The sequence below is a fragment of the Polypterus senegalus genome, chromosome 15, assembly GCF_016835505.1.
Source record: "Polypterus senegalus isolate Bchr_013 chromosome 15, ASM1683550v1, whole genome shotgun sequence".
Classification (NCBI taxonomy): domain Eukaryota; kingdom Metazoa; phylum Chordata; class Cladistia; order Polypteriformes; family Polypteridae; genus Polypterus; species Polypterus senegalus.
In genome coordinates, this window is record NC_053168.1 from 69,252,834 (window position 1) to 69,275,429 (window position 22,596).

A 22,596-nucleotide genomic window follows, 5' to 3' on the forward strand; every position below is an offset into this window, starting at 1 on the left:
TTTTTTTCATAGGGGTTAAAGTCATTGCAGGAAAGGTGATGAAGTTTATGGAGCTATCAGGGGACTATATTGAAAAATAAAAAAATTTAAAAATTAAAAAAAAAAATTCTTTCCTACTGAGGTAGGTAAATTATTGAATTCCCCTCATATAGTATAGAGTGCTATACCTTTTCCATATTTTAAAAGCAAATTTCCTGCTATAACTGGATGAAAAATAGTTGTCTCCCACATAATGTCTTTATGTGTTTCAGCGTGAACATTTAGCTATGAGGGGCTGTTTCTAGAATAAATTACTGGTTTGGATATTATTCCCATTCAGTTACATCCCAAAATTACTCTGTTGCATTCAGATCTGGTGACTGGAAAGGCCACTGGAAAACACTGAACTCATTGTCATATCCATGAATCCAGATTCAGACAACTTTTCCTTTATGACAAAGTGCATTGTTATGCTAGAAGTAGCCATTACAGCACTGGTGTGCTGTGGAATTTTCTTGGGGCGCCGCAGAAACTTTTGTAAAATGTTTAAAATTGACAGTGGCTTGAACTTTTGGTTGATTAAAAAGATAATGTTTAAAAAAAAAATTTATGTTGGAAAAACAGATAACGGAACACTTACAGAAATGAAGTCTAAGAAACGCGAGAGACTTCAAATGATCGACAAGGAAATGCGCGTCTGTCTTTCGAAAATTGATCCTCGCATCAATCTCATATGTGCTGAAAAACAATCTCAACGTTCACATTAATTAAATTTAAGATTTATCCTTTGATTCCTTAATCAATAAAATGTCTTTCAAACTTGTAAAATTAACTGTTTTTATTGGCGATTGTCCATAGATTGTGTCGTCACGACTTTATTTATGGGCAGTCCCTGAGGTGCGCCTCAAAAGAAAATATTTGGACTTAGTGCGCCGCAACTCGAAAAAGGTTGCCTTTCACTGCATTACAGGTAAGGGTAAATTATGGACAGTAAGGGATGCAAATGGTCAGCAATAATACTCCAACATGCCGTGATGTTCCAACGATCATTGATAAGTATTAAAGGGCCCAAAGTGTGCCAAGAAAAACATTCCCCGCATCATTATACCAGGATCACCAGTCTGGACTGTTAATACAAAGCAGGCTGGATGCATGGATTCATGTTGTTTCCACCAAATTCTTTCCATCTGTGTGTCTCAGCAGACATCAAGATTCATCAGGCCAGACCACGTTTTTCGACTCTTCCGCCTCGTGAGCCTGTGGCCACTGCAGCATCAGCTTTCTGTTCTTTGGCTAACAAGAATGGAACCCAACATGATCTTCTGCTGTTGTAACCCATCCGCCTCAAAGTTCGATGTTATGTGCATTTTAAGATGGGTTTCTGCTTACCACAATTGTACAGAGTGGCTATCTGAGTTATAGCCATAGCCCTTCTGTCAGCTTGAACCATTCTTCTCTGAGCTCTGTCATCAATAAAGTGTTTCTTTCCACACGACTGCCACTCACCGCATGTTCTTTGTTTTTAACTTCATTCTGAATAAACTCTAGAGATTGTTGTTTGTGAAAATCCCAAGATATAAGCAGTCACAGAAATACTCAAACCAACAAATCTGGCACCAACATTCCTGCCACGCTCAAAATCACTGAGAACACATTTTGGTGTTTGCAGTGAATATCAGCAGAGCCTCCTCACCTGTATCTGCAGGATTTTATGCATTGTGCTGCGTCCATGTGATTAGCTGGTTATATAGTTGCATTGATTAGCAGGTGTACAGATTTTGCTAATAATTTGCTCAGTATAAACTTACATAATAAACTTAACGTCTCGTGCAAGGATGGGTCCTGCTCTGTGTCCTTTGCTGCCAGAATAGGTTAGAAAATTAGGAAAATTTTGACAAGAACAGGCTATTCATCCCAACAGGTTCTCAATCCTCAAAACTAGTATCCACAAAACAACCCTGAAATATTTTTCAGAATATTAACTAAAATATTGTCAGTCATTAACTGTAATTTAGAAAGTTTTATCGTGAATGGAAGAAGGTACACACCTATTTAATCTCATGAAAAGCATAAACATAAACCTTATATACAAAAATGTTTTATATGCAAATAATGTGTAGCATAATTACTCCCACTATATCAAAACTAAAAGAAATAACTATGTATTTCCTTCTTAGATAACATTGATATTTAATGTTTCCATCACATTATTTTACAGACACGTTAATTGTAAGTACTAACAGTTTTTGCAGAAAAATAACAGTAAACAAAAAGTATCTTTAAAGGGTATCATACAGAATATTTTACAGTGTTGTGTACCTCACATCAGCAGTAATTGTATGTACATTACAAAGTACAGTACATAAATACATTTCAAGGTCTCAATGTCGTTTATACATATTGAAAAAAAGATTATTGCATTATTCTACAATCCCCTATGTGGGAATGCCTAAAAAGCAGCATTTCATATGATATAGTCAGTGCAATTCAGTTTACTTGCTGACTGCTTGCTGGCTTTAGACATAAAAATACAAAATGTTGCAATTTTTACAAATTGTCTAATGATAATCTTGCTGCAAACAGCTACTTGAGAACTCATTACATTTAATTTAAAAGATATCTATAAAGGTGCATGCTGCGTTGACATTTAAATTACTCGGCCCCTAGCTCTACTCCATCACAAAAACAGGAACACGATGCTTCTGTAATGTCCTCCGCTTTCTTTTTGTATGAGTTTTGAACTGTACTTACAGTATTCATATTATCAAATGAGATCAATTTTCTGTACAGTTTCTGCATGAATACAAAAATTTTAATATAATCAGAGCATTGGTTAATCAGAATAATATATTTCTGAGTGTACGCACCATGCACATAAATGCACAGTACTACAGCTGAAATCATCCACCAAAACGTGTAACTATGCAATTACAAAGTTCCAATGTAGCTGATGAAATATTGTGCAGTATTTTGCAATAATTTTGAATCTTGCCATTGAATCTACTGGGTTTAACTTTTAACTGACACTGCATCAACACTGAGGGTTAAAAGTTTTTAAATAAATAATAAAAAAATAAAGGAATGGTGAAATAGCTGATATGCACTGAAAATAAAAAAAAAATCAAGAAATTGTACAGGTAAGAGATATGTAAAACAAATAAGGCAGAGGATCTCTTTTATGTGACACACTGCTGGTGTACACAGGCACCTTACTTTTTTTATTTGAAAGCTACAGTTTCCTCCTTCTGTAAAGTTCTAATAAAAAGGTAGTAATCACAACCTGCAGATGAGATGTCACTTTGTGCACTCCATTAAGAACTGGAGGCAAAGCTTTCCTTTAACCATTACAATATGTTGTACTTCTTCAGTAAATAAAGCAAACCTTACAGCTTTCTCCAGTTTCAAAGAGTATGGCCAACAGTGCTCAAGTGTTTGGACATGAGTGCGGCGGCAAATCCTGGCCAGGGAACACAGGATGAAGGAATGGATGGAGCTGGAGTGCTGAGGCAGCCACTGCTGCCATTGCTGGAGATGGAGCAAGAAGGGCGGGCAGAAGAGCGCTATGCGGGAGCGAATGGAGGGCCAGATGGGCTGGCCGCAAAGATGAAGCTGGAATGATATGAAGTGGGTGACCTGTCAGCAAAGCAGCTGGATGGGCAGGGAAAATGGCAGATGCAATTGGAGAGAGTGAAATAGGAGTAAGATGAGGCGGAGGGAATGGGTGAAGGTGTGGCAGAGGCTGGTGGTTTGTGTGAGGGTGTAAGCCTTGCAGACCTGATGTGAAGGCTGCCAATGCGTGGTGCTGAAATAGAGCATGGCGAATAGATGCCATGGGACTGGGCTGCTGGACAGGGATGGGGTGAAAAGCTTGGGCAGCACTGAAGTTTGGTAAATCAGCTGGTGGCAGCACCTTTATATGCTTGCTGAGAAGTTGCTGTTGCATATGCTGCTGAGCCTGAAGCTGTAACAATCTGTATTTATCAATTTCATCTGGTGTAAAGATTATGGGCTGTTCTGTCAGTGGAGGAGAAACACATTTAGAATTTGGCTCAAGTTCAGATGTAGTATCCACTTTACAATGAGCATGGAGCTCAGAAGCAGTGAGCGATATGTCTTCCTTCGAGACAGAGTTTTCCCTTAGGTTTAGTAAATGTGCTTGCGTGTCATTGTTGGAGTCAACAGGATCAAGAGAAGAAAACCTTCCAGCAATGTCTTGAACATTTGGAGAACAGTTTAGTAAACCAGGATCTTCTTTTTTAGAGTATGGTATACTCTGCTCTGTTACTATTCTTTCCGAGGACTGATTATTGCTCCCTGGTGCTGTTTCCTTTACCTCACCAGGAAGGTGAGCATTAAAATGTGCATCACCAAAAATATGTTCTTTCTCTTTATTATAAGAAACGGCTCCTTTCTCTCTGTTGCTTTTCTGCATATTTGCTTTGTCATGGTCACCCTTCTTAATTTGTTTCTTTGCCGCAGGTAATTTTCCTATCAAAGGTAGGCCTAAAGTGTTAGTGATTAAAGGTGCGGTCCGTGAGCCAGAGCATGCAAGGGATCGATTCTTTACTTTTACACAGCTTACACTGCAATCCTTGGTTTTGTCTTGGGAAGAGTTCTCCAACTGGTCCTTTCCAAGAGCACTTTGCAGAACACACACCTTTTTTTCTGGAAGGTGCTCAGATATGAATTCACTATTACTCCCATTACATACATTTTCCCTTTTGCTGTTCAATTCAACGTTTACAAGGCCAAAGTGTGGGGGTCTCCCAAAAACCTTTGCTTCCTTCCTACTATTACTTAACGTGCATTTCAAATAATGGCCACTTTCTTTTGACAAAGAACTAGGCCATGTTTTACTTAAACTGTTGCTACAGCTTGAATGCCTTGATCGAGAACTCTGTGTTTTTCGGCTGGAACTATAATATGAAAGAATGTGATCATTGCTTTGAGTAGATGTGCTGCTGCTGACCGAACTTCTGCTTTGACTTTGCTTGAGCTTTTGTTGATGCTTCCTTCTGAAGTATCTACTCCTTGAATATCTGCAATATGCATCGCTTTCATCATAATCTGTTTCCTTGAAAAAAGATAAATCCTTCTTCCCTTTGCGTCGATAGATGCTTTTGTAATCATGGTGTCTGCTATCCATTCTTGCTATTGAGTCATGAGAATCACTGCTTGTGCTGTCCTCTCCAAAATGGCAGTTGCTGAAAGATTTGTTAGAGCTTGATGGGGTTTCATCAGTTTTGGAGTAAGAAGAATTTAATGGAGACTGAATGGAAGACCTGTTAGAAGGAGAATATGTCGATAATTGAGAAGGCTGCCCTTCACTCTCTGTATCCAATTCTGAAAAACTGCTATGCGAATTAGAGGTTACTGACAAACATTTTTTCTTGTCCTCATGGAAACATGTAAAGGTGCCACTGCTATTTAAATAAGTATCCCTTGAAATAACATCTTCATGACTCTTTAGCATGTTGGTTGGAGCATCACGGGTGAAAAGCTTGCTTTTTTTAGCCACTGAACACGTAGAATTCCAGTTGTTAGCATTCTGTTCCATCATCTCATTGTCATAGCCCAGTCTCTTCCGTTTCTTAAATTCTAACTGGCTTGTGAATAATCCTTTAATTTTTGGAATATTATCCTGTTCTAAATATGCATTGACTGCATCATTGTCACTCACAATTACACTATGCTGCCAGCCACAGTGTGCTTTCTTAATTGATTTTTGTTTGTATGTTTTATACCTTTTGTAATGTTTAGGTTTCTTTGGTTTAGAGTAATTTGAATGTTTTAAAGTTAGTTTTTCTGTGGTGTTCTCTTTCATTTTTTCATTCTCTGAATCTTTCCTCCTGGCATTTGCTGCAATTGGTGGAGTGTCATTAGTCTGCATGAGCTGTGTGTCATCTTGAGTACCTTGTTTTTTTCGGGAACATTTAAAATCAAAATATAAAGGATTGCAACTGTAAGAAATGCTTGGTTCTGTTTGGGTATACATTAAAAGTTCAGATGGCCACTTCAGCATCATTGATCCATCTTTATTAAGAACATCAAGGAATGGTCCGATGTTTTTATTTAATCCATAAGATGGTTCCAATATTTCTTTCACAGCAGATGTTCCATTTATATCATTTGTAAAGCTCTGTAAATCTTCCCTGTTAAACATTTGTGAATCCCATACAGTTAATGTGCTTTTCTCATTTTTTGCTGATCCCTGAATTTTAACTGTTTGTTTCTCATGACTAATATTCCCTTTACAGGTACCTCTGTGAATGTCACTTAACACAGAATACGAGGTGAATGCCCTGCATTCTTCAAAATCTGTGGCCGCAGCTGCATTACTATTAATTTCTGCTTTTTCTTTGCATAAATTATTTTCCAGATTGGACAAAAATATTACAGGGCAGTTCTGCTTTTCACATCTGCTTTGGGTGGCAGGAGTCTGGGGTCTGTCGGGTTCACTTTCCTGGCTTTCCAACTTTAATTTTACCTTATTTTGGTTTTCTGGGTTTTCATCCTCTGTAAAATCAACCGTATCGTCTGGTCCAGAAATGTAGGGTAGAAAGGTTTCGATGGCTTGTTTTACTTTCTGACTCTGAGGCTCCTCGGCATCATTTGTGTCACTGAAAACCGATGCAGAGGATTCTAGTTTTAGCTGGGCCTTTTTAGAGAAACAAAAGGAGACTCCAGATCTTTGGTTATACTCTACTGTAGACTGCAGACCAATCCTTCCATCTGAAGTGTGACCACTGCCCGTGGAAACAAAAAGGACCTGCGAGTTCTTGGAGTCTGAACCAAATGTAATGTCCCCATCTCCAGCACTATAATGGTCATTGCTTCTACTTTCCTTTGTTGTAGAGACTTTTTCCTTTTGCTGCTCATTAGCAGTGGCAGTTGTGGCTCTGAACTTTGGACCGCTTCCTGAACTGCTGAAGAAAGAAAAAAAATCATCATTCATTGTATAACAAAGTACAAGAATCATTATATGTAACAGAGTCCAAATCATCTAACAGCAAACACACAGAGATAAAGATCATTGGATCTATAGATTAAAATCAGTTCTTCCACCAGGGTGTGACTGTATTAGTTACTTGAATTATATTCAAATTACAAATATGAAACTATTCCATGAAGTTCAAAATGATGTTTAAAATGTTGTTTCCCAAACATTTGCTTGCTTGGAAACAGTGCAACCCTCCACAAAATTTTCAGTAGGCAGGCAAAATTGGGGGCCAAGGAAAAAAACGGTAGCATAGCTGAATTAATTGTATGCAACTGTCTTGTTGTACAATGGCTGATGACAGGAATGGTTGGCAGTAAGTAGCTGCTCAGTGCCAATTTAAATAAAATATCAGGCCCAACTGAACAGGTTAGATAGATTGTTGAAATGATATTCTTCATCATTTACAGTGCTAAATTCTTGGATGTTGTAACTTGCATTCAAATGAGTATTTCAATAAGTTATAAATTTAAATAAGAGTGCGAAATAAAAATATTGAGATCTTAATCTAATTAAAAAATAAACCAAATTTAATTTCATTTATACTTAGCTTATATCTAACCAAAGACCATGTGTGATACATTTTTCTCATTAGCACAATATTCCATTGGTTTAGTTCTCATTTACCTCCTGTTTGTGTATTAAGGCATACTTATAATTAACAAATTTGTTTACAGTTCAATATACGTTTATTCTCCTGTTATTGTGGTTTTTGGTAAACATATCCAAAAATCCTTAATAATAATAATCATTTTTTACATTTACATAGCACTTTCACTATCTTTGCCCTACTTGACTCAGTAATTAACATCCCCAAATACCTTATTCTTAAATCACTCATTGTATATTGTAAAACCAACTGTATAAACTTTGAAACTGAATCTAAATTTGCAAGATGCAATTTGAAAGGTAAAGCAAATACAATCCTACAAAGTTTAAACAACCATGAAGAACTTCCTTATCAGACTCAAGGAGAAGTCAGATTGAGTAAACTTGTGTTTTAAAGCCAATGCTCTTTTTCCACTCATGTATTGTCTGCCCAGTCTCTTGATTTTGTTTGTTTCTGCGTCACTCTCCTAACCCTTGTGGCTTTAGCTATATCTGCAGTTTTAGCAAAAAAAAAGTCAGGATATCAACTGATTTTCATTTTTGTGTAGTTGTTTTTAATATGTATCTGTATAAATGATCATGTGAAACCTCATTTATGCCAAAGCTCAATACAAATACACAGCTTTTAACTTCATCATCATTTTAAGTCTTTTTAAACTTTTGAACGAATATTAATTTTGTTGGTATCAGTTTTAAACATTACTGATGTTTAACATCTACTGGATACAAACTAAATTAAAAAAAAAAAGCTATGCCCGGGTATTAGAGTCAGAAAACAAGCGAAAGTGGAGCTTTAAAAGGCAGGAAAAAACTAGGTAGCTCAGTTACGTCAACAACAAAACTTAACAAAAGTAAAATACATATTTTCAAAAGGAATACTCGCTTGCAAAAGTTGAACTGCCACAAGAGTCCAGCACACATGGAACTCATCTTTTAAATGTCCCAGTGTAAAGTGAAAGTAAGGGAAGACAAAAAAACTAACTGCATGCTCCTATAAAAGTCCTTATATAACATGCATTTTTAATTTCAAATTTAGCAGAAGAAAAACTAATTGATTACATTTAGCTGTTGGGAGGCCAGCCCGCTTGGAAAAAAAGCTGTTTGGAGTAATAAAATTACACTGACCACTGACCAGCTATGACTACTTAGCTTAATAGCACTGATACTGCTCCTTTAGTTCAGGTCACACCAGGCAGCTTTATTTTCTCGGAAAAATCAAGAAACACATATTATATATATCAGACAAAAAATAAGTAATTTTCACATAGTTTTTGGTGTCATTTCTGACATTAAACATAAAAAATAATATTGTATTCCTAATTGCAGACCATCTGAGCTATATTAATTAATCGGGAATTATTTTAGTAACTTTTTACATGACCTAGCTGTAAACGTGGCATTTATTTTAATAACTAGCAAAATACCCGCGCTTCGCAGCGGAGAAGTAGTGTGTTAAAGAAGCAATGAAAAAGAAAAGGAAACATTTTGAAAATAGTGTAACATGATTGTCAATGTAATTGTTTTGTCACTGTTGTGAGTGATGAGTGTTGTTGTCATATATATATATATATTTACACACACATACATAAACATATATATATATATATATACATATCTATACATATACACATATATATATACTGTACATATATATATATCTACATATATACACATACATATACACACACACATAAATACATACACACATACATACATACACACACAAATACATATATATATATACATACACACACACATATATAAACATATATATACATATACATACATATCTACATATATACACACACAGCTATTTTATCAGTGCAATACGCTGCTTGTTAAAACGGATAACTCCGCTCTTACGTGCAAGTCTGCGTGGATATTATGAACTATCGATTTGTTCAAGTTCTATTTAAATTTTAAATAGAAGGAATTTTTATTTAGTCGACAGAAATATCTTTGGTAGGAATGGTAAAACAGACAGGAATATTATTCTGAATAAATCAACTCAAACCTTAAACAACTTATAATATTTTGCTCTCCATAAGAATATATCCTGTCTAAATTATACAAGTTAGAAATAAAGTAAACGTTAAAAGAACAAACATTCAAATTTCTTTACTCTTATGTAATTTTATATAAAAATAAACTTAGATTTTAAATATCCCAAAAGATTTTGCTCTCCATAAAAATATATCCTGTCAAAATTATACAAATTCAAATATGAACATGCTGCATAACAAAACCTAGAAATATAAATAAAATGTGTTCCTTTCAGCAATAACAAATCAAATCATTCAGTTGTCTTTGCTCATATGTCATTTTAGAGCTGGACGCCTGGCATCTTTTTTGGCCACAGGTTCGTTTCTGTTTGGTGTGAGGTTCTGTGTTGTGGAGATTCTCAGGATGGATTGCAGGTGCTCATCAGTGAGGCGACTCCTGTGTGCTGTTTTGTTAGTCTTTATCACTGAGAAGAGCTTCTCACACAGATATGTGCTACCAAACATGCACAAGGTTCGAGCCGCATGTAGACGGACTTTTTTTGTTCTTCAAAGTCACCAAAGCGCCGTGCAAACTCAGTGCGCCAGTTTATCAGCAAAGTGCGATTTGGGAACACCGTAGTGACGACTTGGTTTAACATTACTTGGCAACAGGGAAAGTGGGGCAAGTGCACTGGTGCATTTGTGTCTCCCATAAAAGCAGCTTCACTTGAAATCACTTTGTGATTGTGCACGGGTTAAAACGTCCGCTGAAGTGTCAGATTCTTATTTAATTATGCTGCTTTCTGTATCTTCTGCATTGCATTCAGGTTAACCTGATGTTTTGTCTCATAGTGCCGTCTTAGATTAAATTCTGTAATTACAGCCACATTAGCTCCACAAATGAGACACACGGGTTCAGTAAACATATACTCAGCCTCCCATCGGTTTTAAAGGCTCTATTTTCAGAATCAACTTTTCTCTTCAGCATCGTGTGAGCTAGCTTCGCAATAACTTGATTAACTCGGTAAGTGTTGGCAAGGCAGCTGAAGCGCTGCATTATGGGATCTGTAGTTTATTGTGTTACCAGCGCTTCATATACCCGGCTTTAATAACAATAATACAGTATATAAAATGATCTCGGGGCGGATATAATTACGCCGGGTCGGATGTGGCCCGCCCTTGAGTTTGACACATATGGACTAAATAGAACTTGAAAAGATATATTTTTCAAATGTGATCGCGCAATTCAGATAGAGTTGACGCGCACTACAGCCTGCATGCCTCAATAAGTCATCCTCCCCTCGCTCATACTTTTTACCGCTCATCTAATGAATACACTGAGTATGGCTTTACCAAAACAATCATTGATGGCAAATAAAGTATCCATTATTCGAGTATGTAGATCGGGTTATATATATATACATATATATATATATACCCGCGTATCGCAGCGGAGAAGTAGTGTGTTAAAAAGCTATGAAAAAGAAAAGGGAACATTTTAAAAATAACGTAACATGACTGTCAATATACAGTATTTGTTTTGTGAGTGTTACTGAGTGTTGCTGTCATCAAGGATTTGATTATCATTATTTCTTTCAATCAGGTTCGTATTTGTAGGATGTGTTGTGTTCAAGTTACATTCCGTGTTTGTCAATCGCTGTAAAGATGACAGGTTTCATTCATCGATTCGTTTCTTACTGCATCAATAAACAGCTCGTCTTCTTCTTTATCTGAGACCTGACACACTGCATGCACGGTTTTTTACACTGTCTTCCTTTAGCGGGACATTGACTTTTTCCAACGTGTGCTTTGTTTTGGATTTATGAATATGCTTGTATGTATCAGACGCTTCATATTTTTTGCTGCCTTTTCAATTGTGTAATTCGGTTTTGTTCAGCTCTTTGGAACTGTTGCTTTTATCTGTGCACTGCGCCAGTTCACGTGAGCCGCTCGGTGTACATGCATCGAAGTTCCCAGCTGTGCTGGTGCCATCTCGCTATGTCCATGGCTGTATTTAATGTTACCTTAGTCCTGGCACTTAAAACTTTCTCTCGCAGTTTCGCTGAGTTTGTACCAAACACCACCCTGACCATCTCATCTTCCTCTGCATAAGCACAGTCCTTAACCCGTAAATATTTAGTGGAGTTTGCTATTGGATTGCCGCGGACGGACGGCCTTATATGGGCAGGCACTAAATTACAAACGCCAGCGGCAGCCTGTCTATGAACTTAATTTAAAGTGTAGGTTTACATCGTGCTTTGTTTCAAGTAGCAGAAGTCATGAATATGGTTGTATATGTCACTCGCTCGCTTCTTATTGTTTCGCTGCCTTCTCAACTATATAATGCATGTTTTCTTCAGCGCTTTTTTTAGGTCTTCCTGGTTTTCTATGTACTGCGTGATTACGTGGGAGGCGTGATGATGTCACACGAAACTCCGCCCCCACGGCGTTCAAGCTCATCTCCATTACAGTAAATGGAGAAAACTGCTTCCAGTTATGACCATTACGTAGAATTTCGATATAAAACCTGCCCAACTTTTGTAAGGAAGCTGTAAGGAATGAACCTGCCAAATTTCAGCCTTCCACCCACACGGGAAGTTGGAGAATTAGTGATGAGTCAGTGAGTGAGTGAGTCAGTGAGTGAGTGAGTGAGTGAGTGAGTGAGGGCTTTGCCTTTTATTAGTATAGATACAACATAATATAATATGATAGGTCAATTATCACTTCTGGTACTGAGATTCAAAATGTTATTATGACTGTTCTATTACATTTATTGAAGTCTACTACCCTTACCAGTGTAATCACATATTAAGGTACAACAGTGCAATGGGTTTTCTGAAAAAGAACTATAGGTTTCAACTGACATATGGCTATGTGTGATATAACCTGTACAGAGGCAAGTAAGAAAAGATTGTACAACCAGAAGATTAAGCATTAATGCCAAGCCTAAATTCTTATCCAAAAGCCTATCCTATCTTTTTACAAAACTGACAGTCTTACACAAAAATCAAAGTTAGAAAACAAAGCAAGAGTTCAATTAAACCAGAAAATCAAATATGAAAGCACACATTAACAAGGAAAAGTTTGTTATCCAATCTCTAATAACCCAAAATTCATGGAGCTGGCTGTGACATAGCGGGTCCGCAGTTCCAAAAGAATGGCGGTTTCTTTAAATAATCCATCAGCCGTGTCAGTCTCCGTGGGCATGCTCACGCAACCTCAGGGAGATAGTTGTGTTGAGACGCTCTTACACTTGAAGTTGCAATTGTTCTCTATTGCTTCACTGGCTTCCTGTTGTGCCCACAGAACCGTATAAGTACGCGCTTGCACAAAAGATTATGGAAAAAGGAAAAAGAACAGAAGATGGATGTTAAGGAGAGAAGAAGGCAGGAGGCCGAAAAAGCCAGTGCAGGAGCAAGCGAGAGAGAGAGCAGGCTCGCTTGACTGAAGGCAGGCAGCTGGAAGTACAGTCCTGGAAGGGTACAAGGCCAACACTCAGGGGCAGATGGATTGGGTCACTCCTTCTGAGCCTTTCAGAGGAGCAGGAGTGACCAGGATCATAGACGGCTCTCTGCAGAAGGCAGTGGGAGTCAAGGAGGCTTGGGAGGGAGAGCTCCAGCATGAGTGCCCTGGCGCCTCATGTATAAACGGTGCATACGCACAGAAATGTTGTGTAAGAACTTTTCCATGTTCAAATTGTGATGTTTAAAACCTACACTTTGCGTAAAGCCACGCACTTTTCCACGGTACCTCATACCTTGTCATACGCAAGTTCTCAGCTCGGTTTTGCAGACCCAGTGTCAAAGCAGTGCTACTGTTGCTGTGTGGTTACTCATTATTTTCCTGACCCGGCTTTATAAATACACTGAAACTAACTGCAGATTGTTTATTAGTGTAATGCATCTGATTGTAATTAACTTGTAACAATATAATGGTCCAAGGAATAGCCACAGTATTCAAAATACCATAACTGCTTTAGCGTTATTACTCTCACTGCACCTTCTTCTTCTTTCAGCTGCTCCCATTAGGGGTTGCCACAGTGGATCATCTTTTTCCATATTACTCTCATTGCATCACTCTCAATATTTATGTAACTGTATCTGAGTGTGAATCACAGCAGCAGCTGATCGGAAAGAGAATTATCAGGATACAGAATCAAGCACATGCTACCTCAGCCACGGCAAAACATTTTAAAGCCTTTCCTCTACAGACCTCGGGGTTCAGAAACAGTTTCATCCCAAGAACTATAAACGCACTCAATCAATTTCTCCTTGTAGAACTGTTTGTACTTATAAGTAAAATTACCTCACTGTAAACTTGCACTACAGTTATAATAATGCACAAACTGAGCCACTTTATAAAGCGTGTATTTACATATGATAACAATATAATTTTTAAGATGAAATGCAGCAAAATATGTTTATTACATTATACAGGTAAAACTTTATCTTCATTTAAATAATTTATATGCTTCACTGGAACTGGCGTGAAGGATAGAATAATTAAACATGTACTACGAAGATAGTTCAATGTTCCTTAAACGTTTTGAAGAATCGGTGCTCTAAGCTTACAGATGGCTTAACATCTATTACAGAGCTGATTGTGTGGCGATCGGTTACTTGGAGAAAGAAAAGCAAGGACTGCAGGGGCGTCCACGCCAATATATAGTGAATATAAAACAGAAAGAGAAAATAACGACACAGCTAAAAACAGCAGCGGCAAATTTCGACAAAAATTAAACGTTTGTGTCATGAGCACGAGGCGGCTATGCAGTGTCCGCAACGGACGTGGCCATCCAACGTGCATAAGATATCATATTGACATTGGCGGGCGAAGGAGCAACCGATTCTTTCTCTGCCCAGGGCCGCCACAAGCCTAGAGCCACCCATGAGTACTGCTGCAATAAATAATTTCATCGAAGGTCGCACACAATCACTATGCCGTGAAACCCATGTTTAATAACGTGCTTTAACTATCATCATGAAAATGATATCACGTATACATCTCAGTATTTTAGTTATTCAGAGAGCTGTAATATCACGATTGTAATGGATTCTGTGTCCAGTCGGAGGAAGAGAGCCGGTTTAAGAAGCAAGTAGTGATTCACACACATAGAGCACATAGAAGATCACATACAAAACAAAGCATTTAACGTGCTATTTTAATTACGATGTGACTTGAGAAACTGGTTGATTATACGATTTTAAGATGACGTTTATGATGTACTACTTTAATGACAAAATAAACTACATGATTAAAGTAGAAATTTCGAGATTGAAGTTGACATTTCATGCTTTTTTCCCACTGTGTGCCTATTTCTTTTGTCTGTACCCTAATAAGCTTTCATATGACACTCAGACGGTGGGCTACGACTCGCCTTTTCACAGCGACTTTGATATCTGAGCTTTCAAGTTTCTCCAACACACTATGTCACTCGATCAACTTCCTTTTGTTAATTATACCACGGTTTAATTAAACAATAGTATGTTTTTCCTTTGCCTCCGCTTGGTATTCGCTGAAATTCTTATATTTTCCTCCATGCTTTTCCCATTGTCTTTTCACAGAAGGCTGAGCTTAAGGGTGATTTATATTGATTTGCATATTCAAAGAGGTGTAATTCTGGGAGGACTTGGGGCGGGACATAAGGCGGGTGCACGAACGTTAGTTTTCACGCTGACCGGGAATTATGTAGCAGAAGAACGTTTAAGTTGGAGTACGCACAGATTCCTGCATCTGGATTTTTCTGTGCGTAAGCACATTTCGGCTTTTGTGCTTTCGTAATGTTTTAGTGCGAATTCCATGCTCGGCGTTATGCATGAGGCCCCTGGCCACTGGGGACCCGAGACTTAGTGGTGGTTCGCACAAAGCAGCACATCAACACAGAAGCTTCAGAGGTTAACCATATTCAAAGCCAGTGTGCAGCAGTACAGCACAAGTGGCAAAACAACGGTTACAACAGGATAACTTGAAGTCACATATGATCGCATTTGCTTTCTTTCCTCCTTCATACTGCTTGATCACCTTCATTTTTTTTCCAATATTTGTTAGACAGATGTAATTGAATGTAGACTAAACCACTGCAGGTAACAAAATGAGATTGAGATAAATGAGTCACGGCAAACGGAGCTGGTATGACAAAATCTGTCGCCTGCCCTTGAGACATGGTACCAGTTGTTAGTTGAATGGTCGTAAAATGCATACGCCGTAGGTTGATGACTACCTGTAACCTGAAAAATTTTCAGTCTAGCTTTTGCAATAGTCACAGTACAGAAACAGCATTAACACATTTTGTGAATGACATTGAATGTCTTGTAATGAGAAGTTTTTAGACATAAGGGTAGCTTCTAAGACTTACATACATTCATACTTTAGTCTACATATTTTTTCAGATTGATTTCAGCATTTGCAAAAATGCGATAATAGTTCCCCATTTTTATATTGTAAAGTTAGATTTTTATTTTTTAAACCAGGGTTGTGGATGTGGTTACTGTTTTGACTTTGCATACTTCTTTTTTAGAAGATATAACTAAAAAAATTATATAGGCTTTCAATCATACTGTAAGCAGATCAAACTCAGCTTTTTCTATTTTTCCTACCATGTTCTTAATGAATTGTGCTGATGAGATAAAAGTGTTAATGAGTAATAACGTCTTCCCTATGAATAAAGTTAAAAAAAGGTATGTTATTAAGTGTTGGGAGTGATACAGACTGCAAAAGAGTACAGTTACTTTTTAATATAATAAGGCTAAATATTTGTTTTACTCAAGTTTTATTGAATCATTAAGGAATTTAAATAAATTTTGACACCAGTCTTTCATAAACCACCCACATTACAACAGTATCAGGAATCTGCTTTTACATCTAAAAACACAAGAAAATTGAGTGTTCATAGCATGCAAATGTTTATTTCTATCAGAACTAACTAATGTAATCTATTATTCGTAGGCTGCTAAAATTATTCTATTTTTTGTTGTTAGTTGAAACAAAATCTTGCTTCAAATTAGTGTTATAAATAGAACTGAGCGATACTACCACATATCTTCATTACCTTCACGCCTGATTTCCAAATCTTTTTTCTCACATATATACAAATACCTTTAAATGCTTGGGCCATTACCTAAAAGAATGTAGCATACATTACAGTCACAGGGTTATGGTCTTCTCTGGGCTGCAAACATAAAAAAATACTATTTTGAGAGGTTGAACATTTAGCCCCAAAAGCGATGGAAATATCTGTTTTAAGTAATTCCTCATTGGTCTCAGCATTTAAATCCAAGTTAATATTAATTTCTTTTGCTCAGCACACCATTTCCAGTTGCCAATTGGGTGGACATCTTGATACTGGGTTAGTGATTTGCATAGAACTAAAACCATTTGGTACTCAGACACTCCTCTATTCTGTTTTTCTTAACAGTATTCTGCTGAGGTAACTAACGACTGTGATACAATGCTAAGCTGCTACTCCAACCCAGAGGAAGTCGTTTTCTAACCTGCTTAGTCCTGAACAGTGTTGTGGGAGGTGCTGGAGCCCATCCCAGGTAGCACAGGACACAAGGCAGGAACAAACCCTGGACAGGTTGCCAGCTCATCTCAGGGCGAACACCCACACACAAACACACACACACCAACTGCACACTAGGGCCGATTTAGTAGTGTCGGTCCACCTAACGTGCATGTTTTTGGACTGTGGGTGGAAACCAGAGCACCCATAGGACACCCAAGCAGTCACGTTAAGAAAATGCAAACTCCATGCAGAGGAGATCCGGGACACAAACCAAAGCCTCCTTATTGTGAGGCAGCAGTGTTAACCACTGGGAAGTGACACCATAAATATTGTGAGCCTTAGGATCAATGACAAAATAATTTAATCTTTGTTTGCATTGCCTAGAAGTGTGGGAGTTGGTTGGTTAGCCTAGGTCATCAGAACTATGACTTGTTCTTCCATTGACTGTGCTGTTCTCTGGAGCATGGATCCCCTAGAGCAGGAGGTTCTTAACATGAGGTCCGTGAACCACTAGGGGGTCCATGAGGGTCAGATAAAAATTAACATTTACATTCACTATACAGCCTGGTACTGTTAATTTGGAATAGATGTAGTAGTAGTAGTAATGGTAGTAGAAAACATAATAGGAGTAGATCAATTTTAATTTGCACAAGAGGATTGTATTTCATAATTATAATGAGTGGCCATTACTTTTTGCATAAAAAATAAGTGTTTTTTTAGATTGTTTACTTTAAAGTTTAATAATACAGTGAACCCTCGTTTATCACGTTTAATCCGTTCCAGACTCTACTGTGATAAATGAATTTTCACGAAGTAGGATTCTTTATTTATAAATTAAATATTTTTGCAGTTGGAGTATATAAAACCTGTTTACGACCTTCTAAATACGTTTTATAACATTATTAGAACCCTTCTAGACATGAAATAACACCCTTTAGTCACCATTACACTCGTATTACCCAATATATTAGACAAAATAAGAGAAAATAAGACATATTAGACGTTACAAATATCATATTATTACTAGGCTCACCCGCCTTTTAAGGCAACCGACTTTCATCCTTAATTTGTATGTGCTCCATGTGTACATCAGGCATGTAAGTATAGGAAATGAGAACATCAAAGTACCCATTCATAACATCTCCCGAAAATCTACGTTTTTTTTATCCCCTTGAGTGCCTGTCCAAAGTCGTACAATGTCAGCCCGAATCTGTACCGCTAAAGATGGAGTTTCATACATTAAATAAGCTATAGATGAGAATAAGCAAGCACCATCTCCCCTGATAGTTACTACGCGGTGAGGCATTTGTATTCCATCAACATTATTTATTTCCAGAGACATAATTTTGTCTATTTTTCCAGTGAATCGCACACATAAGCAAGGGAATGATGGGAGCACCAGAACTCTGCTAACATCACGTCACTTTGTACCACAAGCTGCAAGTAGTAAGTCTGTGAGAAGCGGAATACCGCTACGCTTTCCACTCACGGGATGGAAGGACAATCCCGACCGCTTTTATATAGTAGATTATTGTACTGTACATTTAATTACACACACACACAGTTCTTACACACAACCACTAACCTATGAAGGCACGACCTCAGTAGGAGAGTCTTCAGGTGGTGCAGTATCTTCAGCAGGTGCGTTGTTGTCTTCTTCCGCTGAAGGAGTACTAGGAGTAGGCAGTGGGTGTCTGGGTGCACGGCTGAAGAACGTCTTGATAGGCAGTTGCTGGCGCTGTCTTTTCATATGCGTGAGGAGGCTTTTGTAGGGTATTGCCATCTTTGATCATATCCAAGAGTTTCACCTTCTCCTGGATAGTAAGCATCTTCCTCCGGCGCTTAGTTTTATTGTCAGAAGGCTTAGAAAAACCAGCACGTTTAGGAGCCATCGTAGGGCTTAGATAAAAGTTCTCAGAAAGCGCATGCGTAGTGACGTAAGCGTGTATGAGAAAAAATCGCGATAGAGTGAAGCCACGAAAGTCGAAGCGTGATATAGCGAGGGATCACTGTACTGTACTTTGTTTATGTCATATATGTATGAGAATCAAATCTCGATAAATAAAGTACATTGTATTGATTGTATGCAAAGTTGTGTTTATGTGAATATTGTTGGGGAAGGGAGCTCATACCTTTCATCAGATTCTTAAAGGGGGTCCATGACTCAAAAAAGGTTAAGAATCACTGCCCTAGTGATTTATTTTCTTCACTGTTGACTGAATATTTTTTTCTCTGATTATCAATTGGCCATATGTCAATTTTAACATTAGTGGACTTTTATTGTCATGATTTGTATTAATCACTAAAATCATTCCATTTTACTATGTGTTAAATGGGAAGTCTGTTGTCTGTGGAATACAGGTAAATTTGAGCAAAAATGAAATCACACAGCTTTCAGTCTGTCATCCAAGTTGTGTCTCTTTATTTGCATTCAATGAAGTCATCATAACCCTGCATATATATTTCACTTTTTCAGTCCCAGCGATTTTCCCCCCTTTTGATTTAACATTATAAATGCCCATTAGAATTCCACTTTCTGTTCTATATTCATATTCTCGGGTGTGTCCTCAATACTACTCATTTAACCAAGAGTCAGAATAAACAGGTTCACATAAATACACTCATGTAACATAAGTAATCCCTCAATGCTACTCCATCACGTTTCATATCTCTCTATTATAATAAAAAAATCCTGGGACGAGACGTGTCTTTTTCAGAGAGATTTTTTCATGACCCACAAGACGAGAGTTTGTGGCAAGAGATTTAAACATGCCCGGGGCCAGAAACAAAAGACAAAGCATAGATGACAAAGTAGAACGTCGTAAAGCATGCAAAAACGTTAGCGCGATACACATGCAGAGCAGGTTACAGATAATGAAAGTACTAAAATTCAAAAAGTCTCAAAAAATTATAGTAAAGATGGCATTAGCGCAAACAAATGGAAATTACTCCTCAGTGAAATAACAGAACAGCGAAAAGAGATCGAATATATTGTTCGGATTTAAACTTTAATTCGTAGTCTTGTAGATCGTCTAATTTGTGTTGCCATCAGGGAAATGTAGTGTTTCTTCCCAATGAAGAATAATATAATATAATTCAATAGAATGACCTTTCAGCTTACAAAAATGTGCAGGTCTGAGACACTGCCAACCTCAAACTGAACCTGTGTAAGGAAGTGTCTCCTATATTGGATTATCATCTTATCAGGGGTTGGATCCTGTCTTGTTTTTAATGCAGCCAAGAATAAAAGAATAAATAATTTGATAGAAGCAGCATTATAATGGCACAAATACGAACTGTATTTATCATACATATTAATGGAAACCTTGCTTTGGAAAAGAAGAACACCATTTAATCTTTATGTCGAAATATGCAAATTATTTGTTTCCATTGGTCTTTTGCTATGATGGAATACAATAAGCTGCAGACTGTACTCCTCTCAGTAGTTGTACTACCCCATAATGTTTAGGAGGGCACTAATGGAAACACAAAAACAATATTCAGTGTTTGTTTAAGGCAAACAGGATTGATTGTTTTATCAAAACCAATGTGTGCACATGTGTCCATTAAAAAGATTGTGCTGCTAGATTGTTCTTTAGAGCAAATGACAGAGGTTGTAAACACTAGACCCAATAAGTAACCATAAAACAGTCAAGAGTTGCGCAATCATACAGACTTTCGTATTGAGACAAAACAAGGTCCATAATAGTGTAAGGGAGCAAAGGCAAGAAATCTTATATTGATCTTAAGGCTGAATTTTTAGATGCTTGAGTTAAGATGTGTATTTCCTTTAGGTTTAAATTCACATTTCATCTTTTTCAGGAAACCTTATAGAGACCAGGGGCCTTATTTATAAAACTTTGCATGGGTTCAAGCGCAAAAATATGTGCATGCCAAAAAGCAGGAAAATGTATACAGTGTGTTCTATGGCCAGCTTGTCATCATGGCCAATACCCTCAGGCTGCCAGATGGAGCTCTCCCTGCAGCATGGAGGTGCCCTGGATACCAGCGGGGAATCATGGAGTTTTCCCCTACAAACCTGCTGGATACCCCAGGGGCCAACAGAGGACGCTGCAGGGAGGCCCAGAGAGTCATATGTGCCCTATAACCCGGAAATGCATCATAAGCAAAGCGACAGTAGAAGTGACGTACTTCCGGGATGAAAAAAAGGACTTTTTATCTGTCCCGGAAGTGATAAGGAATCATGGACTGAAGGATTGGAAACACTTCCGGGTTAGGGACTATAAAAATCCCCAGATGTGGAGCTGAGCTGGGTGGAAGGGTGGCAACACGTCTGGGAGTGTGGAGGATTATTGCGTATTTGTATTGTTTAATGAGAATTGTGGAGAGAAGGGTGCTTTGTGCACGTTGTGTTAATAAAAAGTCAACTATTTGGACTTTTATCTGGTGTCTGGCGTCTTGGACAAGGGTTCAAGGTCGTGATAGCGCCCCCTATCTGTAACAGTGGCGTAGCTGTCAGGATACTCTGGCCGTCGTTTTGGCAGAGGACCTGTTTACAAATTTTTTGTTGGCAGAGAACCCTAAGAAGACAGTGTCAGGACATGCAGAAACATCACCACAAACCCCATTTTCCAAGACCATCATGGGGAAAAAGAAGAACAGGCAGAGCGGCAGCTCAAGTGGAGGTCCTGCGTTTAACCTTGCCTACGCTCAAGAAGCGCCATGGAGCAGCTACACGTATCGGGAGAAGCATCCGGAAGAGGATGACTATTTGGACTTTTATCTGGTGTCTGACGTCTTGGACAAGGGTTCAAGGGAGCGATAGCCCCCCCTATCTACCACAACAGCAATAAAAAAAATCAGATTTATACAACCTGCTGTTCACTCCTTGCTATGCAACTTGCTCTTTATCAATCACATTACCTTGTAAATGTGCGTTTGAGAACACATCTCAATGCTAGTCAACCTCATACATATGCAGTAACAATGCTGCAGATGTTCATTGTCTGGTATAGCAGCCTTCATCCTGACTTGTAGAGATCCCACTACCTGCATTCAAGAGCATCTGCCTGCGTGTGCAAGGGCATGCACTCATGTCTTCTGGAGTCCAGAAAAGGTGTAAGATGCCAACATCTGAATGGATAGCTGCTAATGTAATGATGTGATACAATGAATAGTATAGAACATATGAAAAACTGAGGCCTCCTAAAGCTAGTTTGCTTCTTAATAAATGAATCAGGTGTTGACTGAAGCCACGCAGAAATGATGTTTGTCAGCCTCATCTTGGCATTTAATATGAGTGTTAATTGAATGTATCAGCTTCTAGTTAACAAAAGCAGCTTTGTTCTGCTAGATGCAGTTGTTGAAATATACGTGCAGTATAGTTATCCGATTATGTTAGAACTGGACACTGCTGAAAATTGCCATTTTATTGTTGGTAAAAACATATTATGGTTAATGTATGTACATCCACACACACAAAAACAGGATGTAGTGTCTTGACAGTAAGTAGATGGTTTTCAGTACAGCAGGCTCGACAGAGTGATTGCCTGAAATATTCCTGA

General features: G+C 38.0%; 1 protein-coding gene across 2 annotated transcripts in view; it reads right to left on the reverse strand.

The window, feature by feature from the left end:
- Positions 1–2,186: 2,186 nt before the first annotated feature.
- Positions 2,187–22,596, reverse strand: part of LOC120515681 (zinc finger protein 804B) — a 733,607-nt gene continuing 713,197 nt past the window's right edge. The window contains exon 4 of one of the 2 annotated variants that reach the window (XM_039736913.1): positions 2,187–6,902. In XM_039736913.1, the coding sequence (XP_039592847.1) occupies positions 3,404–6,902 (3,499 nt within the window). In that variant the 3' untranslated portion in view covers positions 2,187–3,403. Of the gene's footprint in view, positions 6,906–22,596 lie in introns of both variants that reach the window. The other variant, XM_039736912.1, reaches the window with a different exon arrangement.